Source organism: Pyrus communis, chromosome 12 (genome assembly GCF_963583255.1).
Source record: "Pyrus communis chromosome 12, drPyrComm1.1, whole genome shotgun sequence".
Taxonomy (NCBI): domain Eukaryota; kingdom Viridiplantae; phylum Streptophyta; class Magnoliopsida; order Rosales; family Rosaceae; genus Pyrus; species Pyrus communis.
Window position 1 is genome coordinate 21,984,436 of NC_084814.1, and position 23,194 is coordinate 22,007,629.

General features: G+C 36.7%; 3 protein-coding genes across 3 annotated transcripts; all 3 read right to left on the bottom strand.

Annotated features, from left to right (window-relative positions):
- Positions 1-1,268: 1,268 nt before the first annotated feature.
- On the bottom strand, positions 1,269-3,226 carry LOC137709926 (transcription factor MYB98-like). Its single transcript, XM_068448908.1, has 3 exons — positions 2,556-3,226; positions 2,315-2,441; positions 1,269-1,922 (listed from the first exon to the last, which is right to left on the bottom strand). Exons 1-3 carry the CDS (start codon positions 3,224-3,226, stop codon positions 1,269-1,271), a joined length of 1,452 nt encoding a protein of 483 aa, XP_068305009.1.
- A 1,089-nt stretch (positions 3,227-4,315) lies between these two features.
- Positions 4,316-6,697, bottom strand: LOC137711363 (GDSL esterase/lipase At5g62930-like). Its single transcript, XM_068450591.1, has 6 exons — positions 6,472-6,697; positions 6,309-6,386; positions 5,741-5,881; positions 5,445-5,521; positions 5,158-5,322; positions 4,316-4,858 (listed from the first exon to the last, which is right to left on the bottom strand). The coding sequence occupies exons 1-6, from the start codon at positions 6,568-6,570 to the stop codon at positions 4,690-4,692; spliced, it is 729 nt and encodes a 242-aa protein (XP_068306692.1). The 5' UTR covers positions 6,571-6,697; the 3' UTR covers positions 4,316-4,689.
- Positions 6,698-7,869: 1,172 nt separating this feature from the next.
- On the bottom strand, positions 7,870-13,467 carry LOC137710521 (probable boron transporter 2). The gene is made up of 12 exons (XM_068449564.1): positions 12,128-13,467; positions 11,872-11,954; positions 11,569-11,761; positions 11,336-11,474; positions 10,933-11,098; positions 10,586-10,752; positions 10,270-10,443; positions 10,079-10,174; positions 9,632-9,769; positions 9,227-9,546; positions 8,668-8,938; positions 7,870-8,417 (listed from the first exon to the last, which is right to left on the bottom strand). The coding sequence occupies exons 1-12, from the start codon at positions 12,229-12,231 to the stop codon at positions 8,145-8,147; spliced, it is 2,124 nt and encodes a 707-aa protein (XP_068305665.1). The 5' UTR covers positions 12,232-13,467; the 3' UTR covers positions 7,870-8,144.
- Positions 13,468-23,194: the final 9,727 nt, after the last annotated feature.

Here is a 23,194-nt window from a genome sequence, read left to right on the forward strand (position 1 = left end):
TTGGATTTTGATACCATCCGGATTCAAATTTTGAGGATTTTAGGGATTTTTACATCGTAGTCATTCATCGTATATCGTGTTATTAGAAATCATTTTGAAATTTTATTTAAAATTAAACATAAATAATATCTAACGAAAATTGAACATATAATATACGATGAACGACTAGAATGTAAAATTTCCTAACATCTCCATAAAAAGATCCGAAGAGGATCCTCATCCATACAAATCAATGTGGGTTGGAATACGTCAAATTATCGATCGCCAAATAACTGTCGGACTTGGGCAACACAAATCAATGTGCATTGGGATTATGTGACCTAATCATGCTTGCACGTCACGGCATGCCTAGATCGGCACAATGTTCAAGTTGGTCTAAAACAACTATAACACTTTAAAACCCTACTTAATTAATAAGTAAAAGCATTATTAGCAACTGCAAGAACACGTAGGTGATACATTCAAAACCCCTTACACATACTGGTGTTTAAAAAAACACGTCCCAAGACGCGCCTAGGCGGCTTCAAAGGTGGGGCGACCATGAAATTGTCTATGCCCAGTGAAGGTAGGCGTGGTCGAGGCGCGTCTGAAGTTTTTGATTGACATTCTTTTTTCTTTTAGTTGCAGAAATCTGGATTCTTTTTATTTTAAAACTTAAACTGAGTCCACTTTGCTGACATTTATTACCCTACTATCTTTCTTTCTGTTTACTTTTTATTTTTTTCTCATATACAAGATAGATAGATAGATAAGTATCTTTTTATTTGTGCACTTTTGAATGATAATGAATGTTTATTTTACAAAGTATTATATTTTTTTAGATGTTTTATATAATATATTAACAAATTTAGGTCTCATGCACATATCAAAATTTTCGCCTAGGCAGGCGGGATTATACATGAAACACCTCACTCATGCCTTCGCCTTTTAAAACATTAACGGATACATAAGCTATCAGCGAGAGTACGTATATTATGAATAAACTCACATATCCATTATTCATTAATCATAAACCATATACTAACCTGCGTATTAGGTTATTGTAATAAAACCGTGTAATCATGATATGTCCATTTCTCTCTATCTCTCATCATATGATCATCATGCGATGAGAAAAATGGAAATATACTTGCTGTTACATTCAAAATTTTACCGTACTACACTTCCCTGATAACTAAAACTCGATCGACTTCAAAGCCAATTGCATCCCTCTCTCTTTCTTCAAAATTTATATTAAATATATATAACTCTATGAAACTTCAGCTTAATTAGTTCACTTGAGAAATCATCTCCACCAAATCCATCTCCTTCTTCACTTCATTACTCTCCAAATCCACTTGCATCTCCATCTCAAAATCCTTCTCATCAAAATTACCCTCATCAACATGATCATAATCAATCTCATTTTTACCATCAAAGTTACTGTTCTTCTCACCAACAGCAGCAGCGCAAGGGATGTCATCGAGCAGAGAATCGATGCTACACCCTTCCTCGAAGATGTTCTCGTCGAAACAAAAATCGGGGTCCTCATTGAAATAGTTGTAGCTCGGAACCAACTGATCATTTGCGCACAAAAGTCCCACGTTGGTTTGTGGCTGCTGATACGTAGCTGCAGCTGCTTTGGTGCTGGTGCCGCCACCGTTGTTGTTGCTAGCTGAACTGTTCTTTCGCTGCCTCCCTGTGCTGTTGCTTGCCGAGTCTAGGTTTAAGCTCTTGATGTATTCCTGCAAAATGGAGCCCCTAGGGTGCTTTGATCGACATTTTCGCTTGGAATATTGTCGCCTTTTCGTTGCGTTCCAGTGGTTTTTGATGGAGTTTTCAGTCCTTCCGGGCAGTCTCTTTGCAATTTCTGCCCACTTGTTTCCTATATCTGCATGAGCTTGTATCAGTGTCTTGTCCTCCTCCTCACTCCATGTATCCTTCTGCAAAACAAATAAAACCATTTACATCACTTCTTATTGTATCAGATTTGTACCACGACGTTACTACGTCAGTAACTATTAGTAATGTCACGCTACACAACCATACATGAATGTACGCATGATTCATGTAGCATTACTCGTCAAGTGAATTGCAAACCCAAAAGCTATATTCACGCAATTAGCATGTCTAGTTTTATAATGATCATTCATGTTTGGGATTGCTTCTTTATAGAACACTTCTGCTCATAAGTGCTTCTTCTCGATCTTATGACACATAAGCACTTCTAAATTTTCAGCAAACATAATCTAAAGTACTTTTGGCTGTTATAAAGCGTTTTTCGCTCTTCCAGAAACAATCCCAAACCATCATAAGTCAGTCAATTATCGAATACCTTGATGTCAGGCCTTAGGTGGTTATGCCATCTCTCCCTACATTGCTTCCCAATTCTCCCAGACAACATCTGAGCAATGTGAGACCATTTCCTGACTCCAAATTGCTCAACAAGTTGAATTAAGAGCCTGTTTAACACAAATTTGACATCATTAGAGACCTTAAACAACCCAAAATGCAGTTTTAAGTTTTATTTCTTTCAGTTTTTACTTGTTTTGTTGGTGAAATCTTTCAGTTTTTACCTATCTTCCTCGGTTGTCCATTGACCCTTGACCACATTTGACTTCTTTGGACCTTTCACCGTTGACCCCCTTGTTACTCCGGTAACTTCGCTTTTACCATTCATCCCAAATTTTCTGTGGTACCGAGTTTGGTCTGCATTGTTTATGCCGGAGACCTCATCCGGCACCGAAAAATTCATGGGTATAATATCTTGAGTGCAATCCAACGGCAGGAAAGTAGTTGCTCTCCTATGAGATGAAGTTCCCACCACATGATCAAACGGATTTGATGATCTGTGATGAGTTGGGAAATTCAAGTAGGATCCACCTTGGAAGTTGTCCAAAACTTGGCCATGTCCCCCATTGTTTTCTGCAACATTTAGAGGCTTACATTCGTAAAAGTTCACATCTTGATGTGATGAATTTTGATCGTACGGGTAGGATGTGTCGCTGTACGGATCAAAACATGGGGTGTGGGTCCCAAACATAGGGTTTGAAGAGGAGACATTGACATGAAATTGATGATCAAGGTGGTGAAAATCTTGAAGGTAATTGTAGCTTCTCTTTGAAGACGAAGATGTTTCAAAGAGAAACTCATCTTTCATAGCATAAGATTTGACATAGGTTTCCGGCGCGAGCAATGGAACGTGGATTTGGGAGACGAGTTTTTTTCTGAGCTTGTTGGGCTCCATTAGAGATGCTCTAAGCAAAATGCGTTAGGGTTTAGTAGTGAAAAAATGGGGCAGCTTCTGTTTTGGGAGCTGTCACCGTTGTACTTTTGTTTGCTTAATAGGTGGAGGAGGAAATGCATTTATTTTAAGGATAGATCCTGACCGTTGATCTTGCTTCATCCAACGGTCAGGGTTGGTTGCCGTAGCTAAATTTACATACTTTTGCCACAAGTGATTCTTTGTTGGTCTCAAATTTTGGGTCCTATAAATTTCTCTTTAATTTGTTATCATCCCGACTGTAATTAAATCTATTAACTGGAGTCTTAAGTATTGTAATGGCGTTATGTAAGGTTTATTCAGTCGGAAATGATTTTGGCACCCCGTTTTCTCATCTTAAACACTACCTTAATGGAGAATTAATGAACAAAATTAACAAGGGTGTGCAGAAGCAAAAAATTGTTATGTGAATTTCATTTTCCTTATTTATGGCTTGTTTGGAAGTGCTTTTAAAATGACTGAAATCGTTTTTGGTGAATTGTTTTTGGGTTCCAAAAGCACTTGAGTGCTTCCTGCAAGAAGCACCAGTTTAGGTGTTTTTCTATGATTCACTTGCATTTTTACTAAAGATTGGCTCTAAAAGCACTCTAATTGAAAGTGTTTTCCATCATTTTAAAAGCACTTTCCAAATGAGCCTTTATTTTGTTCCTATCTTTTGGTTTATGGTCAAAGAAAGTAAAAGTCAATTAGGACAAACTTGAGAGTAAAACTCGGTTTTACTCTAATCAATGAAGTTAATTTAGTAAAAGTCGTTAAGAAAGACTTCACTCTCAGAAGTTTTCAAATTTATTAGACTTAATCGCCACTGTTAATTGTAATGGTTTGCATAACGCCAAGCATTTTTATTGCCTCTTTTGCTTAACTGTTGTTCATTAAATTTAGAATTTAAAATTTAAAACTTAAAATTCGGAATGTCACACTTAATGAAAGATATAAAAGAGCTGGGAAATACCCTTTCGCGCTCATGTTTTCTCTTTCTGCATTCTTCCATTTTGTTCTAAGCCCCCTCAGACTGAATAAATCAAAGAAGAATCAAGGGCATAAGCAGGGAAGAAAAATGAAGTTCGAGAATTATTTCCCTAAGAGCATTTACGTTGCACCCGAGGTCCTCTGTTCGGATCCATCATCCCCAATATCGCTCGTAACAAAGACAAAATGCCAAGCAACCCACAACTCAATCTCCGAATACAAAATACATTTCACTCTTACAATCTTGAATGAACAAGAAATGGAAAAAAGTGTCAAGTTTCCCGTAGAGAATTTTGTCGTACATACTAATCAAGCAGATAGGGAAAAAAAGAATGACACTTCTCTATGTCATGTCTCCAAAGGAAGCGATTTGTTTCGGAGGGGAAAAAAGTTTCAAGTTGCCAAAATAGCTTTTGACTCTGAAAAATTGTAAAACTTGAAGCAATCGAAAGTTTTAGTTATATGCATCGTTGCTGGAAAGCTTTCTCAGGGTTCTTCCCGTCAATTTCTGAGTGGTGAGGGAAATCATAAGGCATTTCCGCGGCAGAAAACCATGCTTCGGTGAAAACTTTGACGACTTCTTGGTGGACAACAGCATTGCCTTCTGGTGTTAGGTGTAACCCGTCACTGCAATGGAAGAAAAATGGATTAAGACAGATTATTCAATCTCTCACTGTCAAACACTTAAAAAATGTAAATTAAGTAGTTCGAGGACTAAATTAGAGTATATTTATCTTCATATAACTTCGATCCCCATTCTAACAATCACAAAATTCATTTAGATGATCTTGATCTGACTATTATGGCAGAATCCAAGGCATTAATCCGTAAATAGTGCTTCTTTTGCAAGGGAAGATCTGGTTGCAACCACTTGATGCTAAATTGTTTCATAAACTGTACAAGTTGAAGCTTCAAAGATAGCAAACCTTAGAAATTTCTTCTGCCAACCCTCTGTTTCCTGCAATGTGGACCAAAGATTGATGGAGCGGAGACCCATTTCTTCAGCTAGCTCAATGCACTTCTTTGCATAAACTCCTGTCACTTCATTCGTCCTTTCTGGAAGTTCCCTAGCATCCTTACCATATAAAGATCTGTGAAACCCAATTACACAATCAAAATGTTATAGGTACCGATCACATGAACGTTGCGAAGAGCAACAACAAGACAATTATGTGTGTGTAGTAAATTTTGAAATGAGAAGAATAAATCATACTGTGCATATTCATTACGCCCATCCTCGTCAACAGGTGGTGGAGTAATAAGCACAATCAAAATGGTGGGGGAACACTCCTGCAATCAAAACCCCGACATGAGCCCATGCTTGCAGTGGTAGAAGTTGGGTTATCAACCTTATACCATTGGTAGTTATAGCTCCTTTGGTCCTTCCAAAAGTAAATTACCCATGATGTCGATCTTATACAAGTTTAAAATAGCATCTATCAAACAATAAGGATGAAGACTGAATTGGAAAAACTAAAATATTCATAAGAAAGGTAAACAAATTTGAACCTTCAGATGAAGAACAGTTTTTCTGAGATTCTCCTTGTACTCTTCAAGAGGAACATGTTGCCGCTCGCTTGTTCTGCCTAAAATAGCCGCGTCATTGGCCCCAAAGAAAATCGTGGCAGCAGCAGGAGGTTTATCAGAATCCTGCACATTCACATTGGGATACGGTCACTTCCATAAACGTTTCCACATCAATCCAATCCTATCCTTTTATCACATATCGCGGCCATCACTTCTACGATTTTCGCAAACACTTCCAAAATCATCATTTTTTCCCTCAGTCATATGCATACTATCACATATCCAATCTAACATCTCAACAAGACAACTTGATTCATCAGCAATACTATCAAATACTAGCAAACAAAGACATTGACTTTCTGAAATCAAATGCACAATGAGAAACGTAAATCAATACGAGCAAGAAATCGAACAAAAACCCAATTTAATTAACAAAAAACTAAATAGAATAAAACCCTATAAATGCAATTCCAATGCCAACAAACCAGAAAAGCTTTTACCTTTGAAAAGGATGCAGTAAAAATTGCAGAGAATGCAGAAAAGAATTTACCAGAGGAAAGAGGTGCTGCAGCAAGAACAATGCCCACCTCGTGTTGTACCCGCCATACCCACGAACTTTTACATCGGCCTATCAAACCCCATCACCAAAAATTACCAACATTTACTGATCCACCATAACAGTTAGAGAGAGAGAGAGAGAGAGAGAGAGAGACCTTGCGGGAGTAAGAATCAGCTAGAGCGGCGCCCCAGCCACCCGATTGGAAGGATTGTTCGGTGATTGAGTCTCCGAACAACACGATCTCAGGCCTCATCGTTCTTGCTTCTTCTTCCTCCCTGCTCCTACGCTTTTTACTGTTGACTCGTTCGGTTGACGGTTGAGACTCTTGTTTTCGTACGTAAAACGACAACTCGTTTCTGAACACGGACCAAATAAAAGCATTGTTCTTTGTAGATTTGGCATCTTGGACGGTCTATGGCTTTATTAGTCATTTTCCATACAAGAATATACCAATGTGCTGCACCAACAGAAGTGATGTAGGAGAAGATAAAAGAAAATGATACTTAGTACTACGGTTAAGTGGTATTCTTCTTTATTCGTAAATGAGAGGTTTTAGGTTCAATTCTCGTCAAAAGCGAATTTGAACCATATTATTTCTAATTCATTGTAATCATCAATTCAATCTTTAATCAAACAATCGTCTGAAATTTCTATCAAACTGGTGGATTCCAAACTTCTGGTTATTTAAGGAATTATGCTTGTAATCCTGTATTTCGTGTTGCGTCAAGAATGCATTCTAAATTGTTTGTTAATTCTTAAGGTACTAATTAAATTTCTAATACCGCTCTATCTCTTTCATGTTTTTCATAATCTACTAGCATCTTACCCCACGTTAAGAATGAGTGTCGAGTGGGTTGATTATTATTGCACACGAGTGATGTGATTGATTTCACATTCCCGTAATAACATTCTTGAGGTACTTAAAGTGATGAAAGAAGGTGAGGTAATGAATTAGGACTAGAATATGTTTGAATTCTCTTCAATGTGACAAAGAAAAAAAACAACATGCACACGAGATTTTTTGTTCGAATCAGATGCTTACACATTGAAAGTGTCACTAGTTTTACATTAGCTTTGAGTGGCTGTAAAGTGACCCTTAAACAAAGGTGACATCTTCATGGGAAACTTTAGTTAGGTATGAATGCTGGGTTGCTGGGTCCCCAAAAGTGGGTTAAAAATCTTAATCCGTACCATAAAACTGAGTGGAAGATAAGCTTACAAAACTAAAAGGCCACTTGGGGAGATACTCCAAACCATTTCCAGTGGAGAGTAAGCATGCAATATTCCACCATTTAATGCAAATCCTAGATCATCATCATCCGTCGAGTATTTATGCAATCTGTTTCTCATCGCCATCAAATATCAATCAAAGGTTTGGAGTGGTACATGATAAGAATAGAAGCGGATTCCGAGAATATTCAGTTCAATCCTAGGCACCAAACGAGCGGTTCAAGTCTCAAGTATTCAGACAGACGATGCCTGAGTTTTGCGGTAAGGATTGGTGAATACAACGGATTCAGTGTTTTTTACTTCGGAAAACTGAAAACCAAATGATTGAAAGAAGACGCTGCTATGAACTTTCGGAAATATTGAGATAGACTGCACAGTTCGCATTTAGTTTGAATGAGAAAATTGTTACAGCTCCTGCATTATTGTAATCATCTTCTCTGCCCACCAGATAATCGAGAGACAAGAACAATGATAAACATCGTACGTTACCACGAAAAGTTAGAAACACACCGAAAAAGATGACACTTCGTTACACATAAACTTAGTACATAACCTCTCGAGACCATTGCCAAGAATAATCTCACCAGAGTCGCAATTTTAGCTTGAAGAACCATGAAAGCTTCGTCCAGAAGCCTGTATTGTTTCAAGTCCTGTCCGCTCGGTAGGGGGGCTTCTTTCTCCTCTCAGTCCATTTAAACGGGGGCTGAACACTAACTGTGACATCCGCGGGCTACCTTCTGGAGGAGTAGGGGTCAAACTTGATGTTTTTGGACTGTGAGTGTGGCGGATCTCACCACGGCTTCTTGTGATAATTTCGTCAAGCATCTCCCCACCGTCAATGTTAGTGGTTCTTGATTGAAGATCTAGATCCTGTCATGCATAGAAAACATCAGCATCGGCACAAGAATTTCTAAAAGATAAGCTAATGAAGGCTTTCTATAAGCACTTTAATAGGATAGAATCTGAATAGCACAAGTTCTAATCTGATCCAAACTTTGGATTTATACACCCCTCTGATCGAAACTCAAGGTCCAACTCTGGTTTATTTTCGTGATATAGAATTCAAGATGTTCACAATTTTTTCATGTATGAACTGAATGAAAGGATTTAGATAACTCACTTCAAGGGACAGGTTGAGAGTGATGGAAGGGGCTTCCTCATATTCTGCAGCATCCAGGTCTTGAAGGTGAGCTCTTTTGAAAAACTTGGGGAGAAAATACTGCCGCACCGGGACTAGAAGCATGATCAACAATGGGAATAGCACCCCAGCGATCGGGATCCATGTTAAGCCAAAACACAAAAGCAAGTAAGCCGTCTGGAACATTGTGAAGGCCACAATTGTTTTAAAAGGCACTGTCTCAAGAAAGGTTTCATGATTCTTCTCCAGCACCCTAGCAAGATGGATGATGGTTACCATTTGACAATTCTTCAAAGATAATACTAGTCATGATCTAGATAAAGAAAAACGCTTTGAAAATACAAGTCATGATCTAGATAAAGAAAAACGGTAATATTTAAGTCTGAGGAAGTTAAATTTTAAGATTCTAAAACATGTTTCCATGCACTCATATCTAGAAATTCTGAAGCAAACCATGTGGTATAATTTCCAATATGCAATATGCGGAAGAGTATTTAGTGAAAGAATCATTGTTACATTACAAGGGAAAGTACCAACTTACTTGTATCTTCGACTTGGAGCAGTGAAAAGAAACAATATCCTCTCCCAAAATTGATTTCCAGGCAAGCTTTCAATCGCCATGAAAGCAAAATAACCCCAAAGAACTGATGTTGGGATTTTCTTCAAAACAGGCATAGCAGCTACACAACAACCAGCCATCAATGATTGAAGCAGATTGCTGAGACGTTGCTCTTTTACTTCAATGGGCAGAAGATCGTCAATATCCTTCTCCACATCGAAAAGAGTCTCATCAACAGGGGCATCAATGTAGCCAGCACTAGAGGCCAATTGGACTGTGGATTCCTTCAGCTCTTTTAGTCCCTGTTCGAATGACAGATTTTAAAGCAGAAGGATAAAAGATATAAACTTTTGTATCAATCATGAATAATGTAGTAGATAGATTTACCAAAGCAGATGGAAGTTGGTAGGCTAGTGGAGTCTGCATTCCGTTGTATGTATCTTTCATGCTTTGGTATAAATCACTCAAACTTGAATTTTTGCGTATGCTATTTCGAGCTGTTGATGCAAGCTTATTCCGCAAAAGCTATTCCACAGAAAAGAACCGATCCACTCTATTAATTAACATATTAAAATCACAATAAAGTATTCACTATTGCATAAACACACTCGAAAGGGAAGCAGAAGAATGACTAAGAGATGTCCTCTCAGCGAGAATCAATAGTAGCAGCGTGAGAAGCAAGTATCAAGAGTCCTAATATCCATATATTGACCCATCAAATGTCTCCAAAAGACACTAATTCACGCAAGCTCGTATGCTTATCAAAATCTTGTGAGTGAACATTCCGCTATTTAAAAGACAAGCTAACTCTCACTATGCAGAAAACTAAACTACCTGATGTTTTAGAGTAGCTAAGCTTTTTGTATGCATAGGAGATTGTGGGATTACTCCATTGGAAGGGGGAATGCCAATAAGCCCACATAACATGACCTGGAAGCAAATAATCAGAATTTAAAGGAGAACCTTCAAGATATATGAGTAGGTAAAATCTCTATCTCAATTTAGCTGGCCTGGAAGCAGCTTACCAGAAAACCCAGAAGAAGAAGGTCATAATGATATGAAGCCGGTTTCTTTAGATTAAATTCCTTCTGTTGGGCAAGTTGAGATGCAACACTGTGATCAAAGTAGTAGAGCACAGCGATCATAGTTGCTGGTATAAATGCTCCAACTATATATAATGGAGGTACATTCATCATCTCCTGGACAATTAAACAACATGAGTAGGTAGCTGGGATTTAAAGGAAAGAAAGCACAAATTTGGCAACATCCAGTTGGATGTAAGGCTTAGATGTCATGGAAGTGTTGTACAAAGTGTTCGGAAAATAATCTCTACAATCTCACCTTGATAACTGTCCAGTTTGAGTATGCACCAGGAGACCATGGGTTTGGACTGAACAGTCGTCTTGGGATTCCTCTAGGGACATCATTTACTGGTATGTAAGAAACAGCAGTCCAAACAAGCACCATAAATGGAACTCCATAATCCGTAATTAATCCCCGTAGCCAACCTATAACATTTGCCAGACAGGAATGTTTCTAAGATATATAGTTGACACAGTAGACGTACAAAACTGACCATTCTCAGAGATTCAATTAAACCTTTCATAAGAGAAATAGAGATGCATTATAAATGAACATGATTTGATCTTTCAACTTCTTACTAAAGCTCAAAAGCAAATTCCACGTACCTGTTCCATAACGCCAGGATCTAGCTTTACGGCTTCTCAATGCAGTTAAAAGCAGGCCAAATGACAGAACTAGTGCAAACATTCCATTGCCAAACCGCCAAGAAGGTTGGAGTGCAGTCTGATTAAGATTTTCCCTCTCGGGTATGCCAAATTCCTCCACAAGTCCCTGTAGAATGGTTTCATAAGTTGAATTCAAAATGAAGAGAACAGTTCTAGAGCATAGAAGTATAGAGATCCTGGAAATATAATCTTTTTGTTCCCGAAAATAACACCACCCCAGAAATTATTAAATTGAGATATCCTTTTGGAATTCATGTATAATTAAATCTCAAAAGGTTTAAAACTCTAGTATACAACATTAAGATTGATAAATTAATAGTAAAGGATTATAAAGAAAACTCACCCTTATGGCCTGCTGCATAAAAAGCATTGCAATTAGCAGACCAAACAATTCACCAGCAACACGCGTAAACCTATTTATAATAGAGCACGCACCCAGAACCGCCAGCAAGAATAGCAAAAGGGCTGTCCACATACATACCCTAGATACCCATACCATGGGAAAAAAATGTTCAGTTTCATCAGAAAATCAATTGCTTTGTAATGTTAAGATTTCCAGTGTGTTCTAGAGATAACCATCCAGTCCAGGCTAAGAAGAGTTCCTGCCCCAAATCCTTCCGGTCCTTAGCAAAGTTGAACATAAATGTATACATCAATACCGTTGGCTCAGCCACCCCTAGTATAAGCAGGGGCTGCCCTCCAACAATTGAGTGGATAATGCCACAAAGTGATGTGGATGCAAGAGTCTGTACTGCAGTCAAGCTTCCATCTGTAAATATACATAAATACAGCACTTTTCAGAAAATTAACTCCAGAAGAAAAATTCTAAGAGGACACGACAGTGAAAAGGGAAGGAAAAATAAAAGGGTATTGTTCAACTTGTATTTCTTTCGAGCTGTTCCCCAAATGAGATAACTGGAATTGCTGAAGCAAAGAATATATATGTTGTTGGCGCCAAGATCCTACACAAAAGAAGATAATGGTCATAATAACTTGAGTAAGGTACAATACAGAAGTGCCAATATGAAATATTGTTTGGACAAAAAGCTTCCTAAGCTGAGATGCTTATCAGATGATTTTCATTAGAAACATAAAAGTATCCTGTTTTTGTGATATAAAAATGAGAAATACGAACCTGATTCCCGCGCGTAAACCACCAGTCCAATCCTGTTTGTAGCACAGAAGTCTCCCCTTGAGGTCATTTTTTATCCCGCGAAAGGGAACAAATGTTTCTTCCATAATATGTCCAATACTTTGGAAACAAGAAGAAAATGGAAACTTTTCTAGTTCTTGTTTGAGTGACAAGAAAGCAGGTCGTTAAAGTTCAGATCCAAACAAGGGACTCGAGAGGCCAATATGGTTTCTAAGGTTGCTTTAGGATATAAATAAAACGTACGATGTTACGGGCAGACAGAGAAAGATTTCTTGACCGTCATAGAGCTTCGAAGGTGAAAAACAAGCGGGAAAGAAAAGTGTTGAGTCATTGGATTTTTGCAGTATGATAGACCCTTAATGAGGTCTATATATGAATGAACAGATACACGAAGTGTGAAATTTACATTTCAAGGAATCAATAGAGAATGTGGTATATATTTCTATGAGGAACAAAAGAACCAGTTGGCAAATTGAGCTACTTAGATTCCATATCTTGTACCAGACAAGGATTAGCGAATCAAATTCACTGTGAATCGATCAGGAAGTTCGAAAATTATCGAAATGAGCCAGCATTTCCCATGTGCTCAAGTCACACTACTAGCGGTACACTTGGACAAAGCTGAGATCCATCCCTTCTCTTATCAGAAAAGGCAGGTGCATATAAATGCTAAAACACCAGATATTTGGTACAAATTTGCGAGCTTTAACTGGCGAAAATCGCAATCAAGTTTCAGACTTTGAGGGTTTCAGAGAAAGAACAAGCAAATTAGCGAAAACCCATCATCATAAACAGCATTTGGAATAGTTTAGAACAATTTTAAGCAAATGGGCACTCACAAAACAAAAGAAAATGCTTCTTTTTTACGATAGAACAAAACAAAAGACTCAAAATTTGGAAAAAAAAAACTGGACAAAGGAATTCTATGCAGCAAGATTAGCGAAATCCCATCACTGAAATTACAGATAATTTAGAACCCTTTTGAGCAAATGGGCAACCAAATAGCGAATATAACAAAGAAGAAAACTTTACTCGAGATTACATTATTCAAGAAAAACCCTTTGCCTTTTGGGAGTGGAGCAAAAAAAGCACAGAAAATTCAGAACTCACAGACGATGTGTAAGCTTGCAGCTACATCACCTGGGAGGTAGCAGAGTTTTCTGTATAAAAATGGCAGAAAGGCGCAGAGAGAGTGAGACACCAATGTGCTCAGAACAGTAGCTACTGATTTCTGAGGGAGTAAATGGCAAATGCGAGAGAATTAGAAGGGATTTTCGTAAAAAAAAACTCTGGAGTGAAAGGATTTTCTCTTGACTAAGACAGTGCTAGGTGACTAGAAATGTACGACTCTCGCTCTCTTAGCATTGGATTATATACAGACTACATGATGAGCTGAGGGAGAGAGTGGGAAATGCAATAAAAAATAAATTCGTTCATCAATGGTAAAATAACAGTAATTGAACGGTATTAAAAATATTTGCAACACTGTTATGTTGCATTGAAGTATAGCTTCTCTTTAAGGGATAAGCTGATCGCTTTGACACGATGGTTCAAATTTTTCATATAAGAAGACTCAAAGACTTTTTAACCAATCCTAATTAATATCGCGTAATTTATACAAATTTAAAATTCATCCTCAATTATCGATAACATCTGTGCAATTTCTACTGTATAACAAAACCACTATCGTTTGTGCTTATGTATATCTTTTATGAATGTAGTCGGTATTAGAGTTTTGGCTCTCCTCTTTCACACGGCACTACCGACCACTCACTTGAGGGAAGCTGAAATTAATTAATTGGCTTAAATATGCGGGTGAGAAGTGGGAGATGGGAAGTGGGAAGACAAAAGCAATCATGCAACCGAAAGCTTTCTGCTGCCTGTTATAAAATGATCCACTAAAACAGAGAAAATTAAGGAATTATGTTTTAGGCTTCTTCTCCGGAGAATGACAACGCACTGATTTGGACATTTTTCTTCGGTTACACGGTCACATTTATGTAGACACCATTTTTCATCGTTTTGTTTGCTTTGAAATGTGTTGAGATTTTTCCTTTTTAATAATTTCTGTTCACTTATAATACTTTTTTTTTTCTTCTTAATTATTTAGAAGTTCTGTCGACTTATAATATTTTTTCCTTTTTTTTTTTGTCAAAATAATATTTTTCCTTTTTAATGTGTTGAGATTTTCATTAATTTGTGGTTATTTTTTATTCTAAATTTCGGCAATGACCCTTTCTTCTTTTTTTTTTCAAAAAATAGAATAGAGGCTAATAACCAATCGATTATATGAAGTATGAACGCATGCATGTTTGTATGACTTTACTATATACAAGATTAACTGAATCCTTAGCAAACAAAATTAACAATCATATATATCCCACTTTAGGATTCGTTTTCAATCGAAGAGAGACAAGTAAGGTAGTTAGCAAGATTAAGTTTGACACCAAGTCTCGTGGTTTGAGCAACCTCTCGATGTAATCTCTCATATTTTGTTTGAGGATAGTATTACTAGTTAAGTGCGAGACATTTTTTTTTCTTTTCGACCAGGTTGAAATCCCCGACAAGATTTTTATCGAGGTTCATTGTTAGTACTATATTCTCCAGTTGTACGTATTCCCTTTTAGTTAATGAATTTTGAACTAAAAAAATAAATTTAAGTATAACCCTCCTTTCTCTCTCGTACTATCTAGAAGATATTGTTTATAGAACAATACTTAGCTACTCAAAGATAAGTAGGAATTCATACTCAAAATTTCTCAAAATTGTTCGTTCTCAATTTATAGAACTTCATGTTTATAATCAGAATCGTTCATATTATAAATCACCCTATAAAGATTTCCTTTGCAAAAAATGAATTAAAACTAAGGTCGTTTAGTCATCAAATTGTTTAAAAACAAATGAATGGTATTGGTAAAAGTATTATGAATCGTCTATGTATTTACTACAATATATTGACTAAACGACCTTAGTTTTAATTTATTTTTTGCAGAGATGATATTTACAATGTGATTCATAGTATGAACGATTTTGATCATACGTACAAAGCTCTGTGATTAAAACACTAAGAATTTTGAGTAAGAATTCCTACTCATGTTTGAGTAGTCAAATATTATTCTTGTTTATATTTTAATCTTCTTTTCAAAGGTAAGAAAAAGTGAGATAAAAGTTGAGCCATTAACAATCAATGTTTAATGATTTACATCAAGATTTCACTACACAACGGTGAAAGGTTTTTAGTTTCCAAATGTGATAAATGATGAGTTCAATACTAATTTATTCTTTTAATCTTTGAATTATAAATGTATCGTTGTAAACTATTGTTGAATGATGATGTAAAAGAAAAAAAAAAACAAAATAAATATCCAATGATGATGTAGATCAAGATTGAATTGGTATATATTAAAAGTTAAAGAAACATCAATGAATGTAGGTTTTTTTTATGGGAATTAATTCATATAGGTTGAATTGGTATATATATCTGGAAAACAGTAGGTTAAAGTTTTCATGTGAAGAGTTGCAAATTATTCTCGGTGGCCATGCATATAAAGTCCTACGTTTATAAGTAATTGGTTGAATTTGGATATATACTTGGCTACTTGCACTATTTGATTAATTTTTGTTTTAGTAATCAATGATCCTAAAGAATAAGGGAAGCTCTTAAGATCGAACACTACATAAAACATGGCATGAAAGGAACACGGAGAATATAGAAGCTCGTTTGGATATCTTTTTAAAATGATTAAAAGCGCTTTTAGAGAAAATAGGGTAAATATCAAAAAACTACCTCAACTATTGGTGTCACGACACTTTCATACCTCATCTTTTAAAATTGACAATGTTATACCTCATCTTTAGAATTTGATCCAATGTTATACTTCCGTTACTTGGCCGTTTACTTTTCAGTTAAATGCTGACGTGGCTTGATTCGGAATCCACTTTCTATTAAAAAATCATTAAAATATTATTAAAAACTAAAAAAAAATTATTTAATATTATTTAAATATTAAAATAATAATAAAAAGTAAAAAAAAAAAATCCATCAATTCGTCCCTCCTTCTCCCCATCTTCATTTTCTTCCAACACCCCCCCCCCCCCCGGGGCAGGAAACCCAAAAAAGAAAAAAAAAATTTTGAAAACCCAACAACCCCCCTGCAGAAGAACAACAAGGAGGAGGAGGAGGAGGAAGAAGAAGAAGAGGAAAAAAAGGAGGAAGGGAAAAAAAATCCCCCCCCCCCGCCCCCGGTCGGCGCGGAAGAAGAAGAAGGGAGAAGGAGAAGGAGGAAGAAGAAGAAGAGGAAGAAAAGAAAAAAAAAATTGAAAACCCATCAATACCCCCCTGTGGAAGAAGAAGAAGGAGAAGGAGAAGGAGAAGGAGGAAGAAGAAGAAGAAGAGTAAAAAAAGGAGGAAGGAAAACAAAAAAAAAAATTTTGAAAACCGTCAACTCCCTGCGGAAGGAGAAAAGGGAAGAAGAAGAAGAGGGAAAAAAAAAAAAAACTTTTTTTGAAAACCCATCAAACCCCAAATCCACCACTCACATCCATTCTCCACATTCTCTTCCGCACCCATCCTCCACCTTCTCTGCGCACTCAAGATCCCGCCCGACGGGATCTGGGTTTTTTTATTTTTATTTTTATTTTTTTTCTAGGTTGCAGGATGGAGAAGAGTGTGGGTGTGGGTGTGGGGGAAATTGAGTGTGGGTGTGGGGGAAGACAAATTGGATTCTTTTTTTTTTTTGGTTGGGATTTGCAGGTGGGGGAAGAAGATGAAGATGGGGAGAGGAGAGAGGAGGGAGGAGGGGGAGGGGAGGGAAGAAATGAGGGTTTTTTTTTTTTTTTTTTTTTTTTGTTTAAATCTACTTTTTATTATTATTTTAATATTTAAAAAATATTAAATAATTGTTTTTCAATTTTTAATAATTTTTTAATAGAAAGTATGTCTTGAATCAAGCCATGTCAGCACTTAACAAAAAAACTAACAGAAAAATTGACGGAGGTATGACATTGTCACAAATTTGTAAGATGCGGAATGACATTGTCAATTTTAAAAGATGAGGTATAAAACTGTTGTGACCCAAATAGTTAAGGTAGTTTTTTGTACTTTACCCGAGAAAATATTATTGGGTTCCAAAAGCACTTTAAATGTTTTCTACAAAAAGCACCACTTATGTGCTTCTTCCAGGAAGCACTTTAAGTGCTTTTTCAGGATTTATTAGCATTTTTATTAAAGATTGTTTCCAAAAAGATTTTCACTAAAAATGCTTTCAGTCATTTTAAAAGTACATTCAAACGAAGTCTATATTTATATGTTTTAACTACAGTTATTAGTATTGGTCATCACACACACACACACACACACACATATATATATAGAGAGAGAGAGAGAGAGAGAGAGAGAGAGAGAGAGAGAGAGAGAGAGAGAGAGAGAGAGAGAGAGAGAGAGAGAGAGAGAGAGAGAGAGAGAGAGAGAGAGAGAGAGAGAGAGAGAGAGAATGGATCATCATTTTTTTATAAAAATAAGGATTAATTGTGGGGTCCACACCACATCGAACTTTAACAAGTTGAACAGTCTATTTTTCAAGTTGTACCTCATAGATCATTCATGCAAAATATTAGCCAAATTGGATATATTTAAGACATCTAATTAGGTTCAAAGAAATAAACGAATACTTTGTTATATAAGAAACAACGAAATTTGATATTGATAATTAAATAAGCAAATGGTTTTGGATTGTATGATCAATGAATCGAGACTTACAAAATAGACAGTTCGGATCGTTGAAATTCGATGTGAAGTGAGGCCCACAAGTAATCCCCATTTAAAAAAAAAAATAGGGATCCCTTTGCATAAATGGCATATATATATATATATATATATATATATATGTTTCTGACTTTTTAGCGAAATGGCTCTTTACTTTGGTCTCTTCAATGAAAATTAATCGAAGTAATCTTTGAGTTTATTCACTGCAAATCATTCTGGTCATTTCATCTAAAAGTTGTCCGTATCCTCCTTAAATTGTCACGTGAACGATCACGTGGCCACTTTTTTTAAGGGTGTTTTTGTCAAATCAACATCTCCACTTAACGAAAATATTGACATATTTTTCATAGAAAGACTAAAACAATTCACGGTAGATAAATTCGTAGACCACTTCTACCGATTTTCATGTCAATGACAAATGTGAGGAGTTTACGTTAATCTCATGAATCATTTTATAACTATAAAACCTAAGTTTGTTGATCGATTTAGTGGGATTTTGATAGTATATTGGAATAATTTATATTGTTTGTTGATCATTGATCATGAATGGAGTCGGAGTTGGACTAGATAACTTTACCTAAATATTCCGATTCGATGGGATACGATACCTTATGCACATAGAAAGACATGAAGCAAAGATGTTGATGTTAAAAAATGGAGCAGAATATATGACAAAATTGACAAACCAAATCAAGATATTTTGATTTTGATTCCGCGTAATTTTTTCCCGAATAAAATTGACCTACACCTCAGTAGTTCCTATCTTACAAGATGCTTTGTGCCGCCTTACGAAATCAATAGAGCAGATTAACCATGCATGCATGCTTTACTTTACACCTATGAAGAGGAGAGATTTTTTAGTGTGTCTGGAATACGAAATAGTACATTGCATGTCATTATACAAATGGTGAAATATTTGATTTAAAAAATTAATAACTTAAAAAATAAATTTCCTCCACTTATAAAATAATGATAGATGATGAACCACCCGTGTTTCGAGTACAATAATCATGTTTGCGATTGGTGTAACATAATTTTATGGGGAAATGGATTCAAGACCCCCCATACGCTGTACATACATACGCGCTGACACACATATTAAAGATAATGCTGAGAAACCATCTGTTAAACCATATTTTGTAAATCATGTGACGTAGTTGTTGACATTGAAATCATATGACATAGTTGTTGACATTGAAATATTACTTACGTGTTGATTAATGTGTTTAGTTTTTACTAATAATATCTCACCCAATTAAAAATCATATGACGTGATTGTTTACGTAACATTACTCATATTCTAAACATATGCAACTTCATAGTTATGTGACTACATCATCCAACAAATATGATATATTTTTCTAAATTATAAACAGGATAAGTTGGAGCATTTTATGGTGTCCCTTTACATACATATGTATGCGGATCCTTTAACAAGAGGGATCCCCATTTTTCTAAAAAAAATGGGGATACTCCTCTTGACCGTTGGATTGGTTTTAATGAAATTGTGCGGTTGAGATTAAATAGCTCATAAAATCTTTTTTATCCCTTTTTTATCCTTTTCTTTTTCTTTTTTTTCTTTTACCTATTTCCTTTTTCTTTTCTGGTTCTCTCCTCTTCCTTGCGACACAGATGCACAAGCATCTCCCACGAACAGAGCCTCGCCCTCAGCCAAATCACAGGCTATCACGTCTAACCTTTGAGATTTCAGGTATAGGTCTCCTCCTCATTCATTATTTTGGGTGATTAATTTGGATATTAGGTTGAACAATTGGGGTTTATATTTTTCGAATTCTAAATGCAAAAACCTATTTCCATTCTAATTCGGGATGGTCCCGTTTTGAATAGGTCCATAAATTTGGTGGTTTTCTTTCAGGTTTTAGGGTATAAACCTTTTGAGTTCTAATACAAGTTGGTTACAAATTTGAATGGGTCCATAGATTTGGTGGTTTTCTTCTGGGTTTTAAGGTAAAAACCTTTTGATTTCTAATTCAAATTTGCTTACAGATTTGAATGGACTTAATTAATAGAGTATGAACTTGGGACCTTATAACCTTTTGGGTTTTGATTTTGCAAGGAAACCCATCGATCGGCAAGGACTTGCTATTGAGGCTACCATTTTCATTACTAATTAAATTGTTTGCATTTGCTTTTACTTATTAAATTGACTGTGTATATGCCATTTATTGCCAATCATGCCATTTGCATTACTCGTTTGAACATTCGCTTTCCATTGAGGCTACCATTTGCTTTTGGGTATATTTCTTAAACATAGTTGATCCTTTGGTGTTCTTCCACCAGAAAATTCTTTATCAAACAACTCGAATGATTTTACTTGTCACATTTTTTTTGCAGGAGCCCTTCAAGTATTTACTATGAATATGGACTATCCATGGATAACCACTTGTTGCTTGATCAAGTAGGAGCCGTTCAGGTGTGACAGCCCGTTCCGATAATTTTTAAAACGTACGCGTGAAAAGACGATTTTGCCCCTAGTGTGAATTTTTACGTTGTGTGGTTGTTTTGAGCTTGGTGTGGCTGGTTTTGCACCACACATTTTCCCCACACATTCCCTTCACCCTTTCCCTGTCCCTGCACCTGTCCCGTGCCATTTCCCTTCCCATTTTCCCCTTCATTTGTACGGACATACCTAGAAACCACCCAAATCTTCACAGATCGAAGAAACAAAGTACATATCCATGCTCGTGAGGTCCGTAGAAGTGCAACCATACCCATTTCAGGTAAGAATACCTTCGTTTTCACGTCGAACTCAAGATACCCAATTTTTGGCACTGTTCATGCACACGTAAATTCTTGTGTTTTTGGGAATTTCAAGCTTGTAGGAAGCTTGGTGAGGTCCTTAGGAGGCTCGGGGTGGTTCGTTTGAAGGTTTTGGACGTCGGGATCGTGAGTTTCGAGGTTGGCCGGAGTTGGTGGTGTTTTCCCTGCGAGATTTCGTGGATTTTAGCACTTGAAAGTGGTATGATTTTGTTCCTCTCGTTGTAAGCTTCATTTTGGTACCAATTTTGTGAAATTTGGTTGAAAAACGAAGAAGATATGACGATTTGAAAATTTTCCCGATTTTCCGGCGCCGGAGCCTCGCCGGAGAAGACGACGAAATATTCTATCAGTTTGGACTGAATATTCCTAACGCCGTTGACGGAATCCATTAAAGTTAACGAAATATTCCTGACGGCGTTAACTGACGCCGTCAGCGTGCCAAGCACGTGCTTGCGCGTGGCCAGCGCGTGCGACGGTGAAATTTTTTTCTAAAAATATGGGGATGTTCCTGAGGTTGAGTAGATCACGTTGGTGTATTCATACACCCCATTTTAGCATTGTATGAGAAGTTATTTCATAAGGTTGGTTATGTACTTTAAAATTAACGTTTTTATAGTTGTTTCGCATATAGGTGATACTTATCCCGAGGACGAGCGTGGTCACTCGAGGCAAGGAGGTTACGAGCCTTCCACATACCAGTGAGTGGGCTTTTGGTTTTCCGTATATACCTATATACTTATGTTTTTCCCAAAAATTGATTTGAAACGTTTATTCGTTTATATGCCATGCTTATTGTTTGCCATTTATTTACGCATTATTAGTTGCATATATATATATATATGTTGGTGCTGTGGACGCACAGGTAAATGCCAGGTAAGTTATGATTTATGTTTATGTTTAGTAGTGATTTGAGATGCATAGAGAGCTTATAACCTGCACCTCCGGTGTTAGTGCTCCCGCCCAGAGTTGGGCACAGTCCTTCACGTGATGTTCACTTCCCGTACCACACGCTCATCTTGGATCCAAGTTAGGTGCACAGTCCTGTCGTACAGACCACTTTAGGTGGTTCCGACTCGTAGGTGACCCGCGATTATTCGCCCAGCCTTCACGTGATCGTAGCACTTGAGCGTACTTATATTACACCCAGGCTTGTTGTACAGACCACTTTAGGTGGTTCCGACTCGTGTGTAGGTATAGTTAGGGAAATGGAGATTTGAGCTCTAGATTCAGTCGTACAGGTCACGTTAGGTGACTCCGGCTGACAAATTATATGACATTGATGTGATATTACCTGAGCACTTGCATTTACTTCGAGGTTTTGGCATAGCATATTCTCCGAGCATGATTTATATATATGTATATTATTTTTCTGGGAAGTATACAGGTTTTACGGCGAAGGGTTAGAACTTATTTATGAAATGGTTTTGAAAAGCTTTGTTTTTGCCCACTCATGCTTTTTGTTTTGCGCCCCTCCAGGTTCTAGTTGGCTAGCACGTTTGGTGGTTTCCCTGAGGATTTCCCCGGCATATCTGACAGACGATCACCAGTGTAGGACCACCTTCGGGTGTGCTTTTGTTATGTCGTTTTCTTCCGGACTGCATTAGGCTTTCATGCTCTAAACTTAGTGTTCACACTTACGCTTGCACTCGTTCGATATTACTTTGTGTAAAGCTAGTTTTTATTTATTCGTACTATTTATATTATTATTTTATTAGCTTCCGCACTGTGCACATGGTTACATTACTTCCACGTGACGGGCAGCATGCCCTGATCTCGATCGGGGTGTGTCATCAGGTCTTTATTTATCGATTTTTGTAAATTGGTATTGTTTCTCACTATATATGAGAAGCATTGTAAAAGAATTGGATTGATATTCATGAAATCAAAAAGGTTGCCTCCAAAGTTGGTATGCTATTGTTCTTTGTCATTGAAATATAAATTTCTAAATAAAGTCATACAAAATACTTGAATTCCTTCAAGTTCATGCCCAACTCCTCCAAATTCATAGAATAAACTTGTACAAAATAGAGGAACCCCATTAACATCATGTAAATCAAGAACAAAAATATGAGATTAACATCCTGTAGATATTGGTGTTGTATGTAATGTCAAAAATGACCACATCACCGTAAAACTTGTATGCTTGCCTAGAACTTGCATCTGCCCAAAAACATTGAGTTATCTTGTGTTCTTCATCTACTTGAATTTTGAATGTGAATTCAGAATTTCTTTCTTGCTCTAGCACAAAATGATCATGCAGCATTTTTCCATCATGCCCTTTCACCTAGTTTCACACTTTTATTCGATAGTTATATAAATCTTCTTATGTACAACCAATATTTTCAATTCCACCTACCTGTAATCTAAGAATATCAAATTGTTTGTGTAGAGGTATGTTTACCATGTCTAACTAATCAGCTAATATTTTATGGCACTTGGTAACTTTGCAATGAGACTTTAGCAAGTGGCGTCTTCGTGGCGATGTCATTAGATGATTATGACCC

Excerpts from the sequence above, each read along its gene's own strand:
- LOC137709926 (XM_068448908.1), bottom strand. The coding sequence starts at position 3,226 with ATGGAGCCCAACAAGCTCAGAAAAAAACTCGTCTCCCAAATCCACGTT. Across the intron at positions 2,442-2,555 it reads TGGACAACCGAGGAAGATAG|GCTCTTAATTCAACTTGTTG; the intron begins GTAAAAACTGAA and ends TGTGTTAAACAG. Across the intron at positions 1,923-2,314 it reads ACCTAAGGCCTGACATCAAG|AAGGATACATGGAGTGAGGA; the intron begins GTATTCGATAAT and ends TTTGTTTTGCAG.
- LOC137711363 (XM_068450591.1), bottom strand. The coding sequence starts at position 6,570 with ATGAGGCCTGAGATCGTGTTGTTCGGAGACTCAATCACCGAACAATCC. Across the intron at positions 6,387-6,471 it reads CTGATTCTTACTCCCGCAAG|GCCGATGTAAAAGTTCGTGG; the intron begins GTCTCTCTCTCT and ends GGGGTTTGATAG. Across the intron at positions 5,882-6,308 it reads TGCAGCACCTCTTTCCTCTG|GATTCTGATAAACCTCCTGC; the intron begins GTAAATTCTTTT and ends GTGAATGTGCAG.
- LOC137710521 (XM_068449564.1), bottom strand. The coding sequence starts at position 12,231 with ATGGAAGAAACATTTGTTCCCTTTCGCGGGATAAAAAATGACCTCAAG. Across the intron at positions 11,955-12,127 it reads GGTTTACGCGCGGGAATCAG|GATCTTGGCGCCAACAACAT; the intron begins GTTCGTATTTCT and ends TCTTTTGTGTAG. Across the intron at positions 10,175-10,269 it reads TTCTTCTTCTGGGTTTTCTG|GTCATGTTATGTGGGCTTAT; the intron begins GTAAGCTGCTTC and ends ATTTGCTTCCAG.